The 25529-nt window shown below is 47.6% G+C and overlaps 1 protein-coding gene across 4 annotated transcripts in view; it reads right to left on the bottom strand.

Moving 5' to 3' along the window:
* Nucleotides 1-22277, bottom strand: part of AKR1A1 (aldo-keto reductase family 1 member A1) — a 62383-nt gene extending 40106 nt beyond the window's left edge. Inside the window, exons 1-4 of one of the 4 annotated variants that reach the window (XM_029617617.1) lie at nucleotides 21262-21279; nucleotides 20926-20930; nucleotides 15998-16131; nucleotides 2750-2875 (exon numbers count right to left, since the gene is read on the bottom strand). In XM_029617617.1, coding sequence (XP_029473477.1) covers nucleotides 2750-2875; nucleotides 15998-16081 — 210 coding nt within the window. In that variant the 5' untranslated portion in view covers nucleotides 16082-16131; nucleotides 20926-20930; nucleotides 21262-21279. Of the gene's footprint in view, nucleotides 1-2749; nucleotides 2876-15997; nucleotides 16132-20925; nucleotides 20931-21261; nucleotides 21415-22254 lie in introns of those variants that run through there. The other 3 variants (XM_029617618.1, XM_029617616.1, XM_029617620.1) reach the window with 3 other exon arrangements.
* Between the last annotated feature and the right edge of the window lie 3252 nt (nucleotides 22278-25529).

The raw sequence follows: 25529 nt of genomic DNA, 5'->3' as shown, positions 1-25529 counted from the left end.
TTCAGTGCTGATTCATCCAGCCTGTGCCCCAGGACAGGGGAGGAGTCACCAGGCGTAATGCAGCAATGCCTTCCACAGCGCCACATGCAATGCGCCATCATCAGGGGAGGAGTCACCAGGCGTAATGCAGCAATGCCTTCCACAGCGCCACATGCAATGCGCCATCATCAGGGGAGGAGTCACCAGACGTAATGCAGCAATGCCTTCCACAGCGCCACATGCAATGCGCCATCATCAGGGGAGGAGTCACCAGACGTAATGCAGCAATGCCTTCCACAGCGCCACATGCAATGCGCCATCATCAGGGGAGGAGTCACCAGACGTAAGGCAGCAATGCCTTCCACAGCGCCACATGCAATGCGCCATCATCAGGGGAGGAGTCACCAGACGTAATGCAGCAATGCCTTCCACAGCGCCAAATGCAATGCGCCATCATCAGGGGAGGAGTCACCAGACGTAATGCAGCAATGCCTTCCACAGCGCCACATGCAATGCGCCATCATCAGGGGAGGAGACACCAGACGTAATGCAGCAATGCCTTCCACAGCGCCACATGCAATGCGCCATCATCAGGGGAGGAGTCACCAGACGTAATGCAGCAATGCCTTCCACAGCGCCACATGCAATGCGCCATCATCAGGGGAGGAGTCACCAGACGTAATGCAGCAATGCCTTCCACAGCGCCACATGCAATGCGCCATCATCAGGGGAGGAGTCACCAGACGTAATGCAGCAATGCCTTCCACAGCGCCACACGCAATGCGCCATCATCAGGGGAGGAGTCACCAGACGTAATGCAGCAATGCCTTCCACAGCGCCACACGCAATGTGCCATCATCAGGGGAGGAGTCACCAGGCGTAATGCAGCAATGCCTTCCACAGCGCCACATGCAATGCGCCATCATCAGGGGAGGAGTCACCAGACGTAATGCAGCAATGCCTTCCACAGCGCCACATGCAATGCGCCATCATCAGGGGAGGAGACACCAGACGTAATGCAGCAATGCCTTCCACAGCGCCACATGCAATGCGCCATCATCAGGGGAGGAGTCACCAGACGTAATGCAGCAATGCCTTCCACAGCGCCACATGCAATGCGCCATCATCAGGGGAGGAGTCACCAGACGTAATGCAGCAATGCCTTCCACAGCGCCACATGCAATGCGCCATCATCAGGGGAGGAGTCACCAGACGTAATGCAGCAATGCCTTCCATAGCGCCACATGCAATGCGCCATCATCAGGGGAAGAGTCACCAGACGTAATGCAGCAATGCCTTCCACAGCGCCACATGCAATGCGCCATCATCAGGTGAGGAGTCACCAGACGTAATGCAGCAATGCCTTCCATAGCGCCACATGCAATGCGCCATCATCAGGGGAGGAGTCACCAGACGTAATGCAGCAATGCCTTCCACAGCGCCACATGCAATGCGCCATCATCAGGGGAAGAGTCACCAGACGTAATGCAGCAATGCCTTCCACAGCGCCACATGCAATGCACCATCATCAGGGGAGGAGTCACCAGACGTAATGCAGCAATGCCTTCCACAGCGCCACATGCAATGCGCCATCAGGGGAGGAGTCACCAGACGTAATGCAGCAATGCCTTCCATAGCGCCACATGCAATGCGCCATCATCAGGGGAAGAGTCACCAGACGTAATGCAGCAATGCCTTCCACAGCGCCACATGCAATGCACCATCATCAGGGGAGGAGTCACCAGACGTAATGCAGCAATGCCTTCCACAGCGCCACATGCAATGCACCATCATCAGGGGAGGAGTCACCAGACGTAATGCAGCAATGCCTTCCATAGCGCCACATGCAATGCGCCATCATCAGGGGAGGAGTCACCAGACATAATGCAGCAATGCCTTCCACAGCGCCACATGCAATGCGCCATCATCAGGGGAGGAGTCACCAGACGTAATGCAGCAATGCCTTCCATAGCGCCACGTGCAATGCGCCATCATCAGGGGAGGAGACACCAGACGTAATGCAGCAATGCCTTCCACAGCGCCACGTGCAATGCGCCATCATCAGGGGAGGAGTCACCAGACGTAATGCAGCAATGCCTTCCATAGCGCCACATGCAATGCACCATCATCAGGGGAGGAGTCACCAGACGTAATGCAGCAATGCCTTCCATAGCGCCACGTGCAATGCACCATCATCAGGGGAGGAGTCACCAGACGTAATGCAGCAATGCCTTCCACAGCGCCACATGCAATGCGCCATCATCAGGGGAGGAGTCACCAGACGTAATGCAGCAATGCCTTCCATAGCGCCACATGCAATGCACCATCATCAGGGGAGGAGACACCAGACGTAATGCAGCAATGCCTTCCACAGCGCCACATGCAATGCACCATCATTTATTTAATGCAATTACGGTGCAGGAGGCAAGCTCATTCTTAAAGCGGGGAGCAGGAGAACGCAGGTAGCTCTGTAGCACGTGCAATGTCCAAGCAGCGACTACAACAGGAAATCCCCATGCATGCCTTCCCTCTCCCATCTGAACCCCGCGCACCGAGGGGTCAGCAGGGGTGCAATTGCTGTTTTTATGTAGGTAAACACATGGTCGCCCCCATAAAACCTTTTGAATAGTCTCCATTTAGTTAGCTTTGATCCATGACAGCGTCTGGAGAACTTCCCTTTCCTCTTTCCCTCTCTTCTGCTCACAGCGAGCAGAGAAGGGGAAAACGGAGAGAGGTTAGAAAAGTCTGACTTATTTCTATCTGCTTGTGCCTTTACTTTCTCCGGACCAAAGCTCTCGCTGAAGGCTTCTCCGATTTCTGCTTCGTTGCCGTAAACGGCTGCACAGTCAATGTGTCGATACCCCACCGACAGAGCGTAGAGGACCGCATCCTTCACCTGCAAGATAAACGAGAGAAAGGAGAGGAGAAGTCTATTCCAGGGTACTGGCTCCTGCTCTGCTGCCTTGTGCACTCTCATGGGAAGGCAGGTTATAAACAGAAACTGGACAACGACCATTCGCCCTGCTCCCCGATGCCTGCGCCATGTCGGACCGCTGCACCTTCCATAGTGCTACTCGACATACACAGCGCCGTACGCCAGCTCCAGCCTTAATTATACTGCGGTCTAGTTTATCAACTGGTCTTTGTCGCTCGAGACGGTTTCTAGAAATCTCAGATTTCCGTACTACTGTGCAAGTTTTTCTTTTAACTACAGTTGATTATTGCAGCTCCCTTGACATGGGGCTCCCAAAGTCCCCTTTGAAGGCTTTGCAACTCTTACAAAATTTAGCTGCTCGACTGACTCTGGGAGCCCCCCTTCGGTATCAAGCAGCCCCACTGCTGAGACGCCTGCACTGACTGCCAGTTATCCAGCAAATTAAATACTTGTTGGTCTAGTTTATAAATCAATGCAGGATGATGCTCCAGGTTATTTGTCCAATTATTTAAGGGGTATCATTTATTAGAGGTAGCTAATGTTAAACTGGTTCGCTTACATAAAATACAAAATCAGGCCCTTAAAGTTATAGAATTCCCTATGAATGAGCTCAGAACAATGCAAGACCTTAATAGGTTTCAAAAGAAACTTCGGGAGCTACTATTTCAAGAAGCTTTCTCAGGTGTTTCAGCTTAAATTCAGAGAGGTACCGGAAATTTTATGATATTCATACTATAAAATGATTTGTGTGTGATGTTTGTTATTTTATGGTTTTATTATTGTTTTATGTCAAGTTTGTAATCAGTTTAGTATGATCCAGCAACAGACCAATATTAACCCTAGAAATGTGTTAACTTTACTCCACCTCTGACACAGAAGTTACATATCCAAGCCTAAAAAAATCAGCTAAGCATTAGGGTATCTGAGCCCAGGACCCTGAATCATAAGCTCTCCACCCTAGCACCCTTGAGTAAGACGGACGCTATTCTAGGACTCAAGTCAGAGATGCAGAATTGTTTTTTGAGGCACTGTGTGCTGCAGGATCAGCTCTTGAACTGGTTCTTTTCAACATTTTCATGAGTGACATAGAAGGCGGCTTATCGGGAAACGTTTACCTTTTGCGGCTGATACCAAAATCTGCAACACAGTAGACAGCCAGGAAGGTGCAGAAAAGATAAGGAGGGATCTAGCAAAGCTTGAGGACTGATCTAGAGTTGGCAACTAAGATTAATGCTAAACCCTCCAGAATAATGCATTTGGGTTGCAAAAACCCAACAGAGTGGTAGTCTATGGATGAAATTCTTCTAAGCATGAAAGAAGAGTGGGGTCTGAGGATGATCATATTTCATTATCTTAAGGTGGCCAAACAGGTGAATAAAGCAATGGTAAAAGCCAGAAAGCTGCTTGGCTGCATAGAGAGAGGAAGGGTCAGCAGAAAAAGGGAGGTGATATTGCCCCTCTATAGGTCCCTGGTGAGACCTCACTTGGAATACTGTGCACAATTCTGAAGACCGCACCTTCAAAAGGATATAAACAGGATGGACCTGTTAGGATCTGGGCCGAGGTGAGAGATGGAACCGCCCATGGGGAGGAGGAGCCCCGTGAGCCTCACCGTCAGGAGGCGAGGTCTCAGTTGATGTCAGACACAGTACAAGTCTAGAGTCTTTATTAAAGAGGTAGAGCAGGGGGTGCAAGAGTAAAGTCCCACAAACACCGAGGTGCCACGGTCCTGGGGAATACCCAAGGAGGATAGATGGTACTGCAATGATCCGCAGAGCGGGATGCACCGACGAGGGTTCTCCAGCAGAGAGAAGATGGTAGTGGTCCGCGGAGCGGGGTACACCAATGAGGATCCTCAGTAGATAAGGTAATGGTCCGCAGCGTGGGTACACCGAAGGGATCCTCCGTAGAGATGGTAGTGGTCTGCAGAGCGGGGTACACCGATAAGGTCCTCAGTAGATATGGTAATGGTCCGCAGAGCGGGGTACACCGATAAGGTCCTCAGTAGAAAAGGTAATGCTCCGCAGAGCGGGGTACACCAATAAGGTCCTCAGTAGAAACGGTAATGCTCCGCAGAGCAGGGTACACCGATAAGGTCCTCAGTAGAAAAGGTAATGCTCCGCAGAGCGGGGTACACCGATAAGGTCCTCAGTAGAAATGGTAATGGTCCGCAGAGCGGGGTACTCACAGCAGGAGTAGCGATGGTTCCAGAGGAGCCCCGGGGAACTGGGCAGGCAGAAGTCCAGGGCGTCTGACCCTCCGAGGAGCGGATAGCCAGAGACGAAGAGAGGGCCCCCGAGAAGCGGGTACCCAGGACGTCTCGCGCCAAAGAATCAGTAACTGGAACGAAGGGTCCTTCTGTGAGTGAGGCGGAATCAGCAATGAGGGAACCCGTTGCCAAGTCATTGGTAGGCAGGGCCAGTCGGCTTAAAATGTCCTGGAGGGCGACATCATCCAGAGGGGACGCCCACGAGGTTCCTGCCATGACGTGGTTAAGACTGGCCCGTGCGCACCTAGGGAGTTTCCAAGGGCAAGATGGCGGTCAGCAGCATCCGTGCTGTCCCGGGAGGCCTGGGAGCAGTAGGCAGGTCGGCGACAGCTGGCGGAAGCTGCAAGACTTCCCAACGGGGTCACGTTTGAGCAGGAGGTGGTGAGCAAGAGCGGTCGCCGCCATCTGCGACCAACGGGCGTAACAGGACCTGGTCCAGAGGGAGGCTACTAAAATGGTCCTCGATCTAAAGGATAGGGTGATAGACTTAAAGATCCAAGCATGAGAGAGGGGAGATATGATAGAGACATTCAAATATCTCCAAGGTTTCCATTCACAGAAGGCAGTTCTCTTCCAACAGAACAAAGACTCTGGAACAAAGAATCATGGGATAAGCGTGAAAAGGATGTAGACTCAGGATTAATCTAAGGAAATATTTCTTTACAGAAAGGACAGCGAATTAATGGAGCAGTCTCCCTGTGTGTAATATTTAGCAGGCCGCCCCAACACCATGCTGTCTTCTTCGTGGCGCAGAAGCCCTTAGGTGCAGGTGTGCACGCTCTTTCCTGCAATACGAGTCCCGTGGCAGGAAACCCTCGTCGACGCACCTGGATGATATCACAGGAAGCTGGCTATTTAAGTTCTGCTCCTGCAGTGCATGTTGCTCTGCCTGTCATTGCCCTGTCTTGCTTTGTCTGTTCCTGCCATGTCTCGGTCTGTCTGTCTGTCTGTCTGTCTTTGACTTCTGATATCGATCCTGGCTTCAGACCCTGACTACACTCCTGGATTGCCATTTGCCTTGACCTCTGCTTGCACCTTGACAGTGATTGAACTCCACTTGTGCTGACCTTGGCCTGAACCTCGACACTGCCTGTACTCCGCCTGCCCCAACCTCTGTCTGGACCTTGACACTGCTTGCTTGCTTGCTACCTGCCCTGCCCTTGGCCTATTACTCAATTCACCTGATCACCTAAGCCCTGTTTGCCCCTGGAACCCAAGGTCTCAAGCTGTGGGGAACAGGGCTGGTATAAGTGAAGCTCTAGACCCAGTCCTTGTGAAAGCAGGTCTACCAGAAGTTGGCATGGGCCTAACAGGTTCATCTACTAGGCTGTGTTAACCATGCCACAGCCCAAGGGCTCACATCTGTGACACTATGGATGTGGAGACAAGGACAGTCTCTGAGTGCCACATATTTTGTACTGAGTGCCTATGTATGATTATCTCCGAGCTTGTGAGAGGTTGCATGTGTGCACTAGGTACAAAGAGCTCCTGGCTCTCAGAGAACAAGTCAGATCTCTGGAGGCTAGAGTGGCCCACCTGGAGGAGCTATGAGAGACAGAGACCTTCATAGTAGAGAAGTCCCACCTCCAATCTAGTAGCCCCTGTGCTACCTTGGAGGAGAAAGGTCACCTGGAAGGAGAAAAACACCTTGATGAGGCAGGAAGCAATCCTGTAGCTAGGACCTGCCTTCAGGCTAATGTAGCATCCTCTCATACAGAGAATAGATCTCCAGGGGCACCTTCCCAGGAGGGAAGGGTTAGGATGGCAGTTAAAATTTAAAAGTAGAATTTCTTCTTCCAACAGGTACAGCGATCCCCAGAGGGAAAGCATGTCTACATCTTCTGGAGACAGAGAAATACTGAAGGGCTGAGGTCACTGCAGGGGTGACCTAGGGTGACGTCAGCTTTGAAACCTGACTCCATCTCCATCTGTGGCAGGGGAGCATAACCCATTGGTCCTGAGTCCATCTGGCTACACGCTAGGAAATTTGTAATTGTCAAACTGTCTTGTATAATTTACTGTTTATTCCTAGAGACACTTAAAACCTGAATGAAGCCTGTGCAGCTCCCTGCATTGGGAGAGTTATAGTTAATGTTCCTTGACCTATGACTGATTTGCACGGAGGGTGCTAAGCTGTGCACGGTTTCACTTCACATTTCTTCTGCGTTTGGCTCCCTGTTAAATTGGAATGAAAGTCAAACGCACCTTATTCCATCAGTGCCTGAGGCAGCGCTGTTCTGTGGCTGTGATTCGGTGGGTTTTTTTTGTTGTTATTGCTGGCTAGAAAGTCCTTTCCTGCTTTTCTTATAAAGGCTTCTGAGAGAAGAGGGCAGCTCTTTATGTAACCTCTCCCCACTAAATCTAATTTAACAGTCTCAAAGGATCCGAAGGACAATGCAGAGTTTTGAAAATTGCCCTATTAAGGGCCAGACCCAAGGGGCCTAATGGTCATTTACCTGCTGTTAAATTCTAGGACAGTGGCAGAAACCAGGGTGAGAGGTTCAGTACTGTAAACAGTCCACCCTTTGGGAGCAGAGGCAAGGGAGCAAAAGGTCAGAGAAAGGACACATAACCTAGAGATACTACAGCCCATGGGGTGGCCAGGCTGGTACAAGCAGTGGGTTGGTGCCGAGTACTGTCCAGCAAGGCCACTGGATCCCAGGAGGCCAGAGCCACACTAGCTTTCTAGATTATTACAAAGCTTGGTGGTAAAACAGGGGTGGGGGGGTTGTGGGGTGGGGAATCTTGTACGGTCACATCTGTCCGGGACGGTAGCCATCCAATGAAGAAGAAAACAAAGGCGGACTTGGAGTGATATCCTACAAGCAGTCAAGCTTCTACAGCTGGGAACTGGGACAGATCCTTGCAAAGTGGACAGGAGTAACCAGAATCAGGGATCAACCGAGTGTATGGCATAAAAGCAAGCAATAAATCGGGCAGACGAGCTGGCCCTTACAGTGCTTATCTGCTGGTGTGCACCAGAGTAACACTCGAGTGCTCGACCATAGGAAAAGGGATGAATAGTGTGTAAGCAATCCCCTTCCTGGCGCTCTCTGCCTCCCAGCCGGCTTGTGGCGGAGAAGTGGCTCTTGCTTTGATCCCTTCCCCACCTCTGCTGCAGAGGAGGGTGGGAGGCACTTCCAGATCATCTCATCTCATTGCCATGGTAGCAGATACAGAGCACACCTGCCCTAACCCCAGGCACTCAGATCCAGTTCTAATGAGGACATTTATATGAAAAGATGAAAGCAACGGAAAATCAAGAGAGGCTCTGAAGCATTAGCAAAGCCTTCTCTGAAGTATCCAGCTGGCTAGCAAGCACCCCAGCAATAAACTACCTACAGCGCAGGCGACATGGAGCAGGCCAGCAGGGTGTACAGTACTGTACAGTCACAGGCACTACTTCTCTTCTCGTTTCTTCTTGGCTAAGCGTGCTGTACTGTACAAATCTGCTTGCTATTCTGTGTTCCTTTTCTTATGCTTTCTTGCACTGGCTTGATTCTTGACCCATGTGCACGCACACATACAGATGACAGGGAACACGGACAAAATGCAGCAATTCATTCTCTCTCTCGATATATATATATATATATATATAAACCTAAAGGTTGGCAATGTCTACTTAGCAAACCCTTAAAGAAGGAAAAGGAAAAAAGCACCTATGTAGTTTTATAATATCGGAAATTACAGAAACAATTTCAGAAATATTTTTATATTTTACTGTATCTAAAAATACATATTAGAAATATTTGTAAAAAATGTTCAACATATAATACATATAATTCATACACAAATAGTTTATACAAAAATTGGTATAAGAATTCCTCATAACCTGTCCTCAACCCTAATCTGCAACTAATCTCACACTATGAGCAATTTAACCACCTCTTCTATCTCAACGCTGTAAATATTTACAATACAAATCACTTGTTGACTACATACAACATTGGTGCAACTTGCTCTTACTGAATAATACAGTACATTACTGAAAAAATAATTCTTTTTCCAAATGATTGTATTTTAATAACTGTAATGTCCACTGTGTGGTTTTGACGGTATAATCACATATCACAATTCTCCCCGTGTATTTTCCACTGTGTCTTTCGCTGGTATCACCACATGTCTCACTTATCCCACAACGGCTTCTTCTGGGGGATTTTTATGTTCCAGGCGAAACCACCAGTCGCACACACAGTGTCTCAGTATCAGTAATAACTGTTTCTCATCTCACATGGGGTAAGACAGGGAAGATGCGGGGTTCAAATTCGCATTCTGGCTGAATGGTTATGAACTGTAAGATGTATTAAATTAAGTTCCAATTGCCCAAACTAGCACTGGTTTGACCTCATAATCGCTATATTTAAAAAAAAAAAAAAAAAAGGGGTCCACGTGACTAGAAGAGCGAGGAATTCAAAAACATTTTTAGATGTCTGTATCTCACTTTCTTTAATATGGTCTCATAAAAACTTGCTCCGGTTCTCATGAACTCTGTGTATTCCAGCCTATCGGCTTTAGATTGAAAATTGCATAACGAGGCTTGACCTCCTTCAGATAACGAATGACATCCAGATGAGAGACCAATGACCTTCCCTGCAGCTTGCCTCCAAGACATCCTAAGGCTGCCACCTCTACCCAAAGAGAATTATGGGCCAACCCCTTTGTCAAGCCCTGTGGTAAAAAGTCCAAAATCTGCGGAATGTCCACCCAGAAAGGCTCCAGACCTTCTTCCAAGCACTCTATACCCTGACATAAGCCAGAGAAGTAGGCGGCCTCCTAGCCTGAAGCAGGTGGCATAACCAGCTTGGAATACCTTTTCAATTGTACACGCCACCTCTCAAAAGCCAAGCCGCGAGACAAAAGCGATCCACCTAATCTGAGATTGTTACGTGCACCGGCTGCAGCAGACCCGCGGCTCGGCCCCCTCACCTCTCTCAAGTTAATCCAGTGGCCTGGTCCCTCGTCTCTGGCGGCTGCGGGCTGCCAGCTCCGTCCTCGAGCTAACCCTGGTGCCTCCGGCTCTGCTACAGCTCCTGGTACTCCGCGTCGGGCCTCTCCGCATTGCCTATGGAGAGATGCCGTTCCAACCAGCGCCATGCTCCTCCCTAGGCATTTGCGCTCCTTCAAACCTTAAGTAGGGCCCGTGGCAGGAACCTAGCCACAGGCCCCAGATGAGGACGTCAGCGGCGCTCTGATATATAACCCCGGGCCCCGCTTCCTCAGATTGCCTTTGCAACAGGTCCCCTCGCTAGTCGAGTACTTGTTGCTTTGTCTATTCCTGATCCTGAGTGTCTTCGTTTCTGCTTCCTCGTTCCTGTGTTCCTGTCCTTTCATCTTCCTATCGGATTGCTGACCTGGTTTGACCTCTGCATCGCCTGACTACTCCGTTGCCTCTCTTCAGCCCTGGACCTCTGCATTGCCTGACCACTCCATTGTTTCTCTCCTCATTCAGACTTCAGCCTTGCTTGCCACTACTTCTAGATTGCCGCCAGCCTTGAACCCAGCTTGCTCAACAACGCCTCTTCAGTCTTTGTCCTGGATGTGGCTTATTCAGGCTTTGGCCTGCTCTTGCTCGGGCGCCCCCTGTCTGTGTTCCTATTGGCGCCTGGATCTCCGGGACTCCGTCTCGTCCAGTACAGACTGATACCTACACCTGTTGCTACCTCAGGGCTGACCTCGATCCACCCATCAACGACCACCGACGGAGGCCACCTAAGTCCAGCCGGCCCTGACACCCAAAGGCTCAACCCGCAGGGAACGAGGGCTGGTATTGATGAAGCGCCAGCTGGCCTCCATCCATCTGTCCTCTCTGCCTACCGATGGTGGGGACCCATAGGATCCCCCCCAAGGGTAGCGTCAACCCCACCTTGGCCCAAGGGTCCACCTCTGGCGCAACAAAGATGGGTCCTTGTCAAAGTAACCCCTACAGTTGAGCCAACCTGATGGGGCCATCTCTGGCGCGTCGCACCAGATCCACAAACCACGGATGTTGCAATCACACTGGCGTTACTAGAACCACCTTTCCTGGTTGCTGCTCTATATATCGCAACTTGCAGCCTACGAGAGGCCATGGAAGAAACACGTACAGCAGGATCTCCATTGGCCAAGGAAGGACCAGAGCGTTGGTCCCCTCAGCCCTGACCTCTTACTTGCAGCTGAAATATCAAGCTGATTTGGTATTGCCTCGCAACACCATCAGATCCAGCTGGTGACTGCTCCACCTGGCTCGAATTAGGTCCATGGCCTCTGGGACAATTCTCACTCTCCCATGTCCAACCTTTGCCTGCTGAGAAAATCTGCTTGCTCGTTGTCCACTACATTAACATGCAATGCTGCTATTCCGCCCAGATACGGTTCCACCCAAACAAACAGCTCCTGGGCCTCCAGTGCCACATAGCAACTCTTCGTCCTGCCCAGACAATTGATAAAAGCCACCTTTGTTGACTTGTCCAAGAAAACTCACCATCCTTCCTCAGACCTGTGTTAGGAAACAAAAACACCCTGTGAACCTCCCTAGTTTCTAACTATTGATAGGCCAGGTTGCCTCCATGGGTGATCAAAGATCTTAAGCTATCTGCCCTTGACAGACCGCCCCCCAACCTCTGAGGCTGGTATCTGTGGTCATCACCATCCAGTCCGGAGTCTTGAGATCCACCCCTTTCTCCAAGTTGGGTTGAGACATCCACCATGAGAGACTGGTCATCCATCAGGGAATCTGGAATCCCCTGAAGTGGATAAAGGAAGATGAAACTCCTCCAACAATGAATTCTACAAGGATAAAAGCACATGCCTATGGTGCTAATTCTAGTGTAGATGCCATAGATCCCAGGACTTGCAAATAATCCCAGATGGATGACCTGCGCCTACAACTTCATCACCTTCTCCGAGGTAAGAAACACCTCATCCATATGGGTATTGAATCGCACCCTCAGGTACTCCAACAACTAGGAGGGCACCAGATGGCTCTTTGCTAGGTTCACTACCCAACCCAGAGACTGCAATAACTCCATGAACTGTCGAATCAAGAGACAACACTCCAATTCTGTCTTTGCACGAATGAGCAGTCATCCAAATAAGGGTGGACCAGAATCCCTTCCCTTCGTAGAGCCGCAGCCACCACCATCACCTTCATGAAAATCCATGGTGCTGTTAACCCAAAAGGAAGAGCTTTAAACTGGAAATGCTGCCTTATCATGAACCGTAGAAACTTCTGATGCCCGGAGCATATCGGAATGTGCAGATAGGCCTCTGTTAAATCCAAGGACATAAGAAACTCTCCTTTGTGGACAGTTGCTATCACTGTTCTCAACATCTCCATATGAAAATGCGAAACCCGCAGTGCTGCACTGACCTTCTGCAGATTCAGAATGGGCCGAAAAGTGTCCTTCTTGGGAACCACAAAGTAAACAGAGTACCTTCCTTGGCCCTGTTCTTGCGGCGGTACTAACACAATCGTGTGTAGACTTTGCAGCTGCTGCAATGGATCCTGAACCACCTCTCGTTTGACACAAGAAGTGCAATAGGACATTATGAAGGCTTCTCTGACCAGACGAGAAAATTCTAAAGCATAGCTGTCTTATCATTTCTAGGACCCATTGATCTGCATGATCTTGATCCATTCGTTGTAAAAGAAGGTTAACCTCCCACCGATGGCTTCCACAGAAGAGTGAACCAGCCTGATCTCATTGCGAGGATTTGTCTCCTCCATCAACTTGACCAGCATTCTCCTGGGGTGATTGCCGGGCACCCCAAAAGGACTACTGCCTTCTGGAGCCCCATTTCTGCAAAGAAGCTGAAGAACTCTTGCTGAAGCAAAATCTCCTCCTATCCCGGAAGCGGGAGGGTGATGGGAAAGACTTCTTACCGCTCTTTTTATCCTCTGGCAGCTTGTTCCCTTTAGACTCCCCAAATGCTTCATCAACTGCTCCAAATCTTCCCCGAACACCAGTTTTCCTTTAAAAGACAAGAGCTGCGACTTGGACCATCCACCCGCTGACCAATTACGCAACCACAAGAGCCTCCACGCTGCAACCACCGAGATGATGCTTCTGGCGGATGTCCAGACCAAATCATACAGCACATCTGCAATATAGGCCACCTCAGCTTCCAACTGGGCTGCCTCCTTGGAATTGGCGGTGGGGACAGAGTCCCTCTCCTGTGCCTTCTGCATCCAATGCAGATAGGGCCTCTGCATAAGGCTACCATAGAATTCTGCCCGAAGACTCAAGGCTGAGACCTCAATTGAATCTCTTGCTTTCGGTCCTGGGCATCTCTAAAAGAGGCCGACCCTGCCACAGGGTTAGTTGTCTTCTTGGTAACTGCTGAAAAACTGAAGTATCCAATTTAGGGAGCATCAAAAGCTCCAAGATTTCTATGTTAAGATCTCCTCCATCAATGAATATAACTTCGCTATAGACCTGTCGACCTTGAGTCCGGCCTCAGGAGTATCCCACTCCCTGGTCACCAACTTCTTCACCTTTTTTAGGCAATGGAAAGGCCTTTTGTGGTCATTGTAGCCCATCCAGGACCTGATCCACCCTTTCATTATCAGATTCTTCCTGTATGACCTTGATCCCCAACTCTTCAAGAACATGGGGAATAAGAAGTCACAACTCTTCCTTCCGGAATAAGTGGACAACTCTAGGGTCATCACCCTCCATAATTAGGACCTGCTCAGGCTCAGATATGTCCTTTGTCACATCAGGATCCATACTTGTCGGGTCATCACCAGGATCATTCCTAGGATCACTTCCCTGATCCTCCAGCAGGTTCTCCAAAGCCTCCGAAGTACCCTCATCTCCTGAAGGGCGACCAAGACTTAGGCGGCGGTGAAGGCCCTCCAACCCGCTATGAAGAATCAACTTAGACCTCTTAGAAGAGGGTTGAGACTTATTGGACAGGGGCTGTTTACCCCCTGCTGCTCCCCTCCTGGCCAGGTAGGCCTTATGTAGAAGCAACACAAAATCTATGGCAAAGTTCTCCACATCACTGGACCCCTTCGTCCACTCAGTCCTCAGCAGTTTCCCCCTCACTTCCTTGGGCCTCCTGTTGCTGACTGGACCATTGAGGAGAGTGGGGAAGGGGAGTCCCTGAACTCCCTGGCAGTTGCCTGCTTCGTGTTGCATGCCTTCAAGATAGCTGCCATGCCCTCTGTTCCCATCCACCCGAGCAACTCAAAAGGGCCCTGGCAACTGGGTGATTCTCCTCTCGCCTGCTGCCTCCATGGAGGTTCCCTTCCCCCCCCCCCCCAGGAGGCACAGCTGGAACAGAGCACGATCAAATTGAACCATGTGCATCTGACTCCACAGGCCCGACAAACTCTGCTGCATTCCGCAATCAAGGCCATGCTGTCAGCCATGTGACACAATCAGCTCCCTCTGCCACAATCAAAAGCAATCTGCTGCCAACACGAGTCACCCCTTCTGAGATGCCCTGATCCCTGGAGCAGCTGCTGAGACCCCGACCCTTCCTCTCAACCCAGTGCCTGCCATTCCGGACTACTCGAACGGCTTTTTTTTTCCTTATAGGAGCATTTTTGTTAAACAACTACAGAAAAAAAAAAAAAAAGATATACTTTCCTGCTCCTGGCCAAACATGGGGTAGAGAGGACCTCAGAGGGGAGAGGGAACCAGGACTGCTGGTTTTCAGTCCCTCTAGCTGTTGCAGGCTCAGCCAGACCAGGGATCATCAATCCTCCACCCATTGCCCAGCTCTACCTGAGGGATGGCCCACGAAGGCACACCTCTTCTGATTCTCTTCTCTTGATCTTCTATATTTTTTTTTCCAGACTGCAGGTTTGCACCTCTACCATGAGCTGGTGACAGAGAAATACTGAAGGACTGCAGGAGGCGCTCTTGGTTATGTAGCAGAGCCTGAAATGTTTTTGTTCTCTGCCTCCATCTGCTGGTAGGGATGCAAAACCCACTTGTCTGGTCTGATCCGGGGTATAAACAGGAACTGCACTTCTGAACATTGTCTGGCATCACTGGACATAAAAGTACACATGCTGTGCACAGACTAGTCTCAGCAGAGAGAGGCTGGGGAAGTGGGTGTATGTTCACTGTGTAATAGTGGTGGAGGGAGGCTTGGGAGTGAGTGTATGTTCACTGTGTAATAGTGGTGGAGGGAGGCTGGGGAAGTGGGTGTATGTTCACTGTGTAATAGTGGTGGAGGGAGACTTGGGAGTGGGTGTATGTTCACTGTGTAATAGTGGTGGAGGGAGGCTTGGGAAGTGGGTGTATGTTCACTGTGTAATAGTGGTGGAGGGAGGCTTAGGAGTGGGTGTATGTTCACTGTGTAATAGTGGTGGAGGGAGGCTTGGGAGTGGGTGTATGTTCACTGTGTAATAGTGGTGGAGGGAGGCTGGGGAAGTGGGTGTATGTTCACTGTGTAATAGCGGTGGAGGGAGGCTTGGGAGTGGGTGTATGTTCACTGTGTAATAGTGGTGGAGGGAGGCTGGGGAAGTGGGTGTATGTTCACTGTGTAATAGTGGTGGAGGGAGGCTGGGGAAGTGGGTGTATGTTCACTGTGTAATAGTGGTGGAGGGAGGCTGGGGAAGTGGGTGTATGTTCACTGTGTAATAGCGGTGGAGGGAGGCTTGGGAGTGGGGTGTGCAGTTGACAGATAAAAGCTCCTATTCCAGAGCCACTCTCAGCCCTAAGGATCCAGATCTGAGCTTGGCATGCTGTGTGTCCCTGAGCCGCAGACAGAATGGAGCATCCAACTCATGAATTGTTCTGAATTGTTACACAGAGGAGAAGCCACATTCATGGGGACTTGCGCCCCCTAATGTTCTTGCTCTGCTGGGGGTGACTTACCTGCCCAGCTGTGCTCTTCCAGGTGCCCAGTCCTAGGAGGGGCATCTTCTGCCCTGTGTGCAAGATTGCACACGCAGATGCCATGCTCGTCGGAAGCCAAGCGAGAGTGATGCCTCTGAAACCGGCAGCTTTTTCTGCAGGAAAAGGACAACAGGAAAGGGCGGGTCAAGAAGCAAGCTCCATGCAGGAGCCCCCTCCCCTTTCTTATTAAATAGCTCCCACTAAATCGGGTCACGCTAGAGAGATAATGTTCCTGGATGGAATAAATGACATTTTTATGGAGCAATTGGTTCAAGAACAGACGAGAGAGGGAGCAATTTTAGATCTAATTCTCAGTGGAGCACAGGACTTGGTGAGAGAGGTAACGGTGGTGGGGCCACTTGGCAATAGTGATCATAATATGATCAAATTTGATTTAATGACTGGAAGAGGAACAGTGTCCAAATCCAAGGCTCTCGTGCTAAACTTTCAAAAGGGAAACTTTGATAAAATGAGAAAAATTGTTAGAAAAAAACTGAAAGGAGCAGCTACAAAAGTAAAAAAATGTCCAAGAGGCGTGGTCATTGTTAAAAAATACAATTCGGGCGGTTTGGAATCCTTCTCAATTGGAGTTTCATCAGACAGTCTGTGTGGGACATTTCTTGCTGCAGTGTGAGTTATTGCCTGCTTAAAGATTTCTTCTTTGAATTCGGACGCCAGTGGGAGGAGCTAGAGGCGCGCATAAGATCCGCAGCCTGAGAGAGCTCACCGGGCGGTTTGGAATCCTTTTCTCAATTGGAGTTTCATCAGACAGTCTGTGTGGGACATTTCTTGCTGCAGTGTGAGTTATTGCCTGCTTAAAGATTTCTTCTTTGAATTCGGATGCCAGTGGGAGGAGCTAGAGGCGCGTATAAGATCCACACCCTTGCGGCGCCCTGCTGCCGCCGGTCCTCCGCCTAAGAGGCGCGCGCGGCTTTGTCCGGCTTATAGGGCCCGAAAATTTCCTTTTAAAGGATAAAATGTTATTCTTCTGTTTTTGATTAGGAAAATTTCAAACCTCTCCATAAGAGGTTTTCTGTGTATTAATTGTTTGTATAAGAGCTGTTTCAGGATTTTGGGCTAAGTGTTAAAAATTTTCCTTTTAAAGTATGCCTCATAAGAGAAAAGCCAAGGTACGGGTTTTTCCAGCTGAACCCTCTCCCTTGTTACAACAACGCCTAATTCCTGAATATGCATTATCAGCCACACCACAGGGGAGTGCTAGTCCCACTGGTGTAGCGGGGGTAGGGACACCGCTATCACCGGGCGAAATATCCTTAAGCCCCCCAGAACCCCGCCAGCTGCTTACAGCTTCCCCCCTAATACCCTCCATGGTTGTTGTTGGAAATGGAGATATCTACCACAGTACAACAAACAACTGGAGACCATGGAGAGGATTTAGTGATAGCTAGGTCCTCTACACCAGAAGGTAAAGCTGGGGTAGTAGAGGACGAAGGGATTAAAGAACTATCAGCTGTGTCCATAGAGTCCTTGGCGGACATGATCAGAAAGCTGTCTGTTAGCATTCAAGAACAGTCTTTAATTTTAAGAAATGTTTCCCAGAAGTTAGATTTCGTATCACAAGATCATCAGAAAATTCTTACAGACCAGTGTGCGCAGATACAATCTCTAGGAGAGGAAATAAAGGGATTAAAAGATTTGTCATCAGTTATTTCCCAAGATAAGTTAGCAACATCTAGAAAAATGGAGTCCAGATGTATTCCACACATTAAGAAAGGTGGAAAGAAGGCAAAACAATTACCGGCATGGTTAAAAGGGGAGGTGAAAGAAGCTATTTTAGCCAGAAGATCTTCATTCAAAAATTGGAAGAAGGATCCAACAGAAGAAAATAGGATAAAGCATAAACTTTGGCAAGTTAAATGTAAGACATTGATAAGACAGGCTAAGAGAATTTGAAAAGAAGTTGGCTGTAGAGGCAAAAACTCACAGTAAAAACTTTTTTAAATATATCCGAAGCAGAAAGACTGAGGGAGTCAGTTGGACCGTTAGATGATCGAGGGGTTAAAGGGGCACTTAGAGAAGATAAGGCCATCGCGGAAAGATTAAATGATTTCTTTGCTTCAGTGTTTACTGAAGAGGATGTTGGGGAGGTACCCGTATCAGAGAAGGTTTTCATGGGCAATGATTCAGATGGACTGAATCAAATCATGGTGAACCTAGAAGATGTGGTAGGCCTGATTGACAAACTGAAGAGTAGTAAATCACCTGGACCGGATGGTATACACCCCAGAGTTCTGAAGGAACTAAAAAATGAAATTTCAGACCTGATCTGTTTTTAACGCGAGTGGAATTGTTTAAGTTCTTCTGGCTGTTAAAAATTGCAAAAACATTTTTTGCAACAGCTGAACTTGCAAATAGTCAGTTTGTAAGAAAATCTAAATGGCAGCCTCCAGATCCAGAAGAAGATCCTTTTGTCACTGTTTTTGAGAAATTAGTTATGAAAGATTTGGCGGCATTAGAACAGACTGGGGAGCATATCAGGGACAATCTTACCCGAAATGAAAGACTGGCCATTAAATCACTGAGAGAGGATCCTACCCTGGTTATTAAGCCAGCAGACAAGGGGGATGGTGCAGTGGTATAGGATAAACAAGAATATATAAGGGAAGCTTATTGACAATTAGAGGATATTACATTTTACCAACCCTATATAAGTGATCCAACAGAAGGAGCTATATGATTTGTTACAAGAGGCATCACATTATTTGAATACCTTTATGAGAAACATTCAGTTATGCCAGTTTTTTATTTAATATCTAAAATTCACACATCACTGGTGGAACCTCCAGTTTAGGCTCATTATTTGAGCCAATGACTTAATATATTCTGCAGCCTTGAGTGCATCGGATTCCTTCCTATATTAGGGACCCATCAGATTTGATTGTCCTCGTGAAAGGTATAATGGATGTACATTCTGATTGGTGATTAGTGACTAGGGATATTACTTCCCAGTATACCAATATTCCACAAGATGCAGCTATGTCTTTAATTAGGGAGATAAACAAAATCTATTTGAACATCTTGCATGTATAGCACTTAAGCAAAGTTTCTTCAAATGTGGTGATCATTTTTTTTCATCAAGTGCAAGGGATACCGATGGGGTCTTCTATGGCCCCATCAATTGCCTGTTTATATGTTGACACCTCTGTTTAAACATCTATGAATTAAAGGTGAAGACACTTGATCCAAGGCTTCATTTTTCTTGATTAATTCATCACAAGGATCCGAGAACTCTCTAGCGCTATACCTCCCCCATATATGATTATCCACCATTAGTGGATGCCGCTCATCATTCCTATTGGCTGATACGTTTTAATAGACATCTGTATACATGTCTATTTATTGGCCTGAAATTAGAGTATGGAAGAGATTTATTGATGACTTTTTTCTCTGGACAGGTTCAGTGCAGAAATTACATCAGTTTTTGATATGGTTCTGCATGGATCCTCATTTGCAATTTAATTTTCAATTTGACCAGGTACAAATTTCAGTAAAGAAGTGGACTGAGAGGGAACTTCCTAAATCCCCTACCTAGCCTGCCTCCCTTTTACCCTAGCAGTCCCGACCCCTAAAACCCCGTTGACTACCCTTGCATTTTTATTTTTTTTTACTTACCCGCAGTCCGAAGCAATAACAACTTACACAGTCCAGTCAGTTCCCGACGTGCGCTTCAGCGGGACTGTGCCTAATGGCTCTGTCCTGGCCCTTTCTCTGAACTGCTTCACAATGTGCGTACCGGGAGATTTGCGTGTGATTGTGGGACTCTGAAGGTCCGCGCATATCTCCCAGAATCACCACACACAGGGCTTTTAAAATTAGTCCTGTATTGTAGAATGGGCTAGGCTGCATTATTGATGCTGTTTATATAAAAATTAAAACAAAGAATGTGAAGGCGTTATATGGAGAACGTGAGACGTATTGTCAGATATGTCGACAGTTTAAAATATGGGTAACTTGGTAAGAGTAGTTTTATATAATGAAGGTACTACAGGGCATATATAAATATAGTCTGGAGATTTATGAGTTTATTCAGTCTTGTTTATACTGTAGATACGAGACATCTTCGTATTTGAAAACATGGCGATTAAGCGAATGAAATCAAGCATCTCCATTTAACTAACACTGCAAGATGTGTGTAAATTGAGGTCACGATTTGGAAGACATATTCATCCCACAGTTATGAAAATGGCAACCAACTTCCCCTGAAGAAGCTGATAAATATGGTGGAAGAAGGGCCCTGTGCTGGGACTTTCTTAGGGTCATCTTTTAAAGATTTTTTGCAGAACGAGATTTTATTAGGGGGACCTTTCTAGGGACTTTCTGAATATTTTTCAAAACATTTTTATACAAGGTTATGGGATTCTTTTAGAATGTTTTCTTTTGCTGTGGTGGTGATAAATGATATATGTATCTACCTTATGTATGGGGAGGATATTTTTATCGATTAGGTTAGTGCTGTAACAGCACTTTTGTGCTGAGTTAGTGATCTTATTGTAGTATGTAGTGACATGTACAAATTTTGACTTTATTAAAAAAAATAAATATAAAAGGTAATTTAAATTTTTTTGCCAGTAGTGGGTTCTTCTTGCTCTTGGTCTCTAAGGTGCCACCCGCCTTTTGTCATGTTTGCTACAGCAGACTACCACAGCTACCCCTCTGAAGATCTTAATCACACGGCTCTCGGACTCAGCGACAGAATTTCTGAGGATGACAACTTGTATTTTAACTTCGTACTGTGGGATTTCATGACCCTTGGAGACATCTGCCAGTATGGGCCAGAGTTTGGAGCGGCCTCCTGATGCGGATGTAAGACCATGGAGATCCTGGCTACCCCTCTTGTGACAGCTGAAATGGGCACTTACCCATTCCTGGAGATTTTTCAGACTTACCTAGGCTGGATGGGAAAAAACAAAAAAGTAAAAAAAACAAACTAGAAATTAAAGATTTTTTTTTGGGGGGGGGGGGGAGGGAAGAAAATAAGAATGAAAAAAAGATAAAGAAAAAAAACCCAGTAAAAACTAAGAATTATAGAGAAGAGCGAAACTTCTCGTCAGGGGGCTGGAAGGGGCTCAGGAACCGGAGTGCATGCTCATGAGAGCTACGAGGATGCCCCCGACTCGCGGGGCTCTCTGTCGCGCATATTCACGAAGAAAACCTGCGCAGCAAACATTTCTAAAACTGCTCAATGCAGCAACAAGCACCGCTGCCCCGGGCTTCCCCCTTACCCGCTCGCGCTCTCCTTTCCCCAGCACCACGCGCCGCTTCCGGGTCACCTGATGCGGGGAGGGCCGGGCTTTGCGGCCCGCGTCGGCAGGTCTGGCCCCGCCTCCACGTCAGCACGTGCGGCTGAATGGCCTTCCGAAGCGGCGCCTTAGCAATGGGCTCTCCCGCCTTTCACTTCCTGACGCCTCGTCCAAGCGTGGCCGGACTTCCGGATCTGACCTCATCCCCCTTGTCTGTCTCCGACGGGCAGTGGACTAACAGTCAGATAGCACTTTTTAGACTTATCTAGCTATCTAACCTAAAAAATAGTGTGTTAAGACGTATCTGGATAAATAGTGACGTTGCTGTTACTTAGCCAAATAAATCGGAATTTCTCCAAATAAGTAGAGCACAACGACTACACCTACATATTGTTATGTCTAACTTTTACAATAAACGCTTGGAGATTTTACCTGCATTTATCCTACCTCTCACCTCCCTTCCCTCCTAAGTCAGGACATTTGCTAATTAGTATGCAATGAAATTACCAGTTTTATCAATTAGTCTACCAATTCAGCTAGTTCATCTGCAGGTCATCAAGATCCTCCTGGCTCTTCAGCCTCAGCTCCCCCCATCTCACCCTGCATCCAGTCAGTGTTTCGCTTTTAAGAGAGCAGGTGTTTTACATGTATAAGTTGTTTATAAAATAGCAGCTTACTCATGTAAATGTTGGCTCTGCCCCAGAACACATGTGACTGCCCCCCAGCGTGCAGATTTACTAGAGTATTCTTACTTACATGTGTATTTTGAGGTTTATTAGATATTATATACTCACGTACTCGCTATTTACTCACGTAAGTGCTGGCTCTTATGAGCGCAACTCTTTGAAAATTCACGTTTTGCAATACATGTAGGTCTAGCCAAACTATGCAGGTAGTTAAAGTAAACAAGAGAAGACAACAAGTCAGAAACAGACAAACAAATACAACAAAAACAGGAAGAAAGTGTATACTTACCAAAAAGCAAACCAAAGTCCACTGAGGTCCTGGAACAGAGCAAGCACAGAGGATCAATCTTTGTTGCCACATTGAAAAACAGAAAGTTACAGTTCTGAAAAAAAAAAGTACTTATCTGTGGGAAGTAAAACAAACACACTTTTCCTTAGCGGGAAAGATAAAACAGTGAACGAATAAGATATTCAGCGAAAGGAGTATTTGTTGGTTCTGTTGGCATCCATTTGCAAATGATATAATAAAAATACTCCTTTCGCTGAATATCTTATTCACAGTTTTATCTTTCCCGCAAGGGAAAACTGTTTGTTTTTACTTCCCACATATCTGATTGCTTGCACCTTAGAGTTTAGTTCTAAAAAGAAAAGAAGAGAAAATTCTGATTTTGAGTAACAGGTTCAGAAAAAAAGATGTTTGAAATGTTTTAACTGCTTTTAAATGTTTTTGAACTGTATTGTGCTTTAAAACATACAGGAGCCTGTTTTTAAATCTGTTTTTAAGGCATTACCAGCTGGCTTTAAACAATTTTATCAACTACCTCACCCATTTCATATTCGCGGACGATGTGCAGATCCTAATACCCATCTCGGACCCCATCTCCTCTACTCTAAATTTTTGTAACAGCTGCTTACACGCCATCAACCTCCTTCTCTCGAGTCTCAACCTGGTCCTTAAAACGTCCAAAACAGAACTCCTGGTTATCTCCCCTAGCGATAACAACCCCTTCGCCAACAACGCAATTATTCCACTAGCAAGCCAGGTTAGAGACCTTGGGGCCACCCTTGACTCTAGAATGAATTTCAAAAAGTTCATTATCACCACAACTAAAGAATGCTTCTTTAAGCTACAGGTCTTGAAGCAGCTAAGACCGCTCTTACACTTCCAGGATTTCCGTTCAGTTCTTCAAGCCATACTGTTTTCAAAGATCGACTATTTCAACGCTCTACTACTCGGTCTCCCCACCTCTTCTACTAAACCTCTACAGATGCTGCAAAACGCAGCGGCTAGGATCCTTACAAACACACGTTGTAAGGACCACATCACACCAATCCTAAAAATCCTTCATTGGCTACCTATCCAATATAGAATACTCTTCAAGACTCTCACCATCATCCACAAATCTGTCTACCAGCAATCCACACTCCAACTCACCATCCCTCTCGAACTACATACTTCCGCAAGGCCGATCAGATCCGCCTACAAAGGTTCTCTCAAGGCCCCCCCTAACAAATCCTCGGGCCACAACTCCATTCATAAGCGAGCACTTTCGACAGCGGGTCCGCTCCATTGGAATTCACTTCCCCCAGATATATGCCAGGAACAATGCCATCTCTCCTTCAGAAAGAAACTGAAAACCTGGCTGTTCACACAAGCTTACCGTTGAAGGAGCCTCTATCAACCAACATTGACCCTCACCTCCCTACCCTTTCCCTATCTCCTCCCTCCCTCCTCGCTCCGGTCCCTGCCCTGCCACCACCCCCCCTGCTTACCTCCCCATGTTTCCTCCTTCCACAGGAAATATTATGTTAATAATTGCCTATGATAAATCTCCAGCCGAACTCAGCAACCTGTATATGTCTCGCTACTCAATTGTTTTTCGTTGACTATTTTAACACTCTCCAGTTGTATTCGTTTAAAATCTTTCCTGTCTTCCAACTCCCATGTTTTTGCTCCCTGTTTAATGTAATTTTACCTTCTATATAGTTGTTAATTGGTTCCCCCCAGTTCCATTGTAAACCAGTACGATAAGACTTGGTCTTGAGCATCGGTATATTAAAAGAATTTAAATAAATAAATAAAATAAATAAATAAAATAAATGTTACCATTATGGGCCCGGCTAGCGCTGGTGAACCCCCACAGGGGCAGGCCAGGACTTCAGGACAGAAACGGACAGGACTAAGGATCTTCAGCCTATACCGGCCACCTCCCCCGCAGGTTGAGCCCTCAGGTTCTGGTGGCCGGCAGGACTTAGACTGCGGCTGACGCAGAGGGCCAGGCGGCACAGGACCAGAGCCTGAGACCGGGTGCAATTAAGCGCAGAACTCTGCCCCAGATTGGAACACCAGAAGAGACAAGGCCAGGACAGAACAAGGAACACAAAAGCCCAACGGCAACAGACTAGAAAGCAGGCCTGAGAAGGCCACAAGGCTGGCAGGCCAGACAGTAAGCCAAGCGGAGAAGCCTCAATGACAAGGCAGTGCGCATAGCCAGAGGTGGGGTTAAATAGGCTGAGCCCTGCTGAGTCATGGGATCACAAAGATTCTGTGCGGACTGACAGCAGGAGTAGCTCCACGGGGGCCTCTGGTGGTTGGGAGGCTGCATAATGGGCAGGATCACAACAGGATAATTTCCAGACTGTGTGAATATAAACAACATTTCAGCTATTCATTTCTTATTCTGTCCTTTGCTTTCCCTCCCAACCTCCGGGAGCTGACTGGTTTGTGCATAGGACCCCCCGGGAAACGAAGGCTTTGTGAGAATTGTACCCCTTAGGGAGCATCTAATACAGGGGACCCGGAGCCGTCCCTCGGCCATCAGCACAAGCAGTGCGGGTATCAGTCCCAGCCTCAGCAGCGAATCCACGTTTTGTGCACTTGTAATCCTATGTTAAGAACAAAAATCAGATATTAGTGCCAAGAGCGTCACTCCCTTCTCACCTAAGCACAGAGTCAGATTCAGAAAGATTTATTTCCATGACAATTTATGCAAAGTAATACATAAAGTGGTTAAAAAGCAAACAAATATATATGTTGCAATTAGCAACCAGTGCACAGCACAAAGGTAGGGATAATGCGTTCCCTAATTGCCTAATTCCCTAACCTTCGGGAAATGTTGATTGTGTAATTTATAATAAGTTTATGCTGTTGTTACAGTTCCTACTTATGTTCCTCTCACTCTCTCACTCCTCTCTTCTTCTCCCTCTCTTGTGCTTTTGTTTTCGCCCGGCCCCCCTCTCTCCCTTTCTTGACTGCTCCCCTTCCCCCTCCCTGTTTTTTGTAATTTTCCCTTTCTCCTGAAGTTGATTGTAAACCGGCGTGATGAGTCCTACGAACGTCAGTGTATTAAAAGTTCATTCGTAAATAAATGTAAAATATGATAAAATAAAATTACAAAGTACAGAAAGGGAGTGACAAGAACAAGTTCCTACTTCCATTTCTAAACAAGCATTCAAGCAAGATCTATACAAAGCACCCAACTCTTCTGGGCAGATCATCACCTGGCGCCTCTGAAATACACCCAGTCCTATCAACCCAGAAGAGCTACCAGAAGAGACCACAAG

This window comes from Rhinatrema bivittatum, chromosome 10 (assembly GCF_901001135.1).
Source record: "Rhinatrema bivittatum chromosome 10, aRhiBiv1.1, whole genome shotgun sequence".
NCBI classification, from domain to species: Eukaryota; Metazoa; Chordata; class Amphibia; order Gymnophiona; family Rhinatrematidae; genus Rhinatrema; species Rhinatrema bivittatum.
Note: the sequence above shows the minus strand (reverse complement) of the source record. Positions and strands in the feature narration are given on the sequence as shown.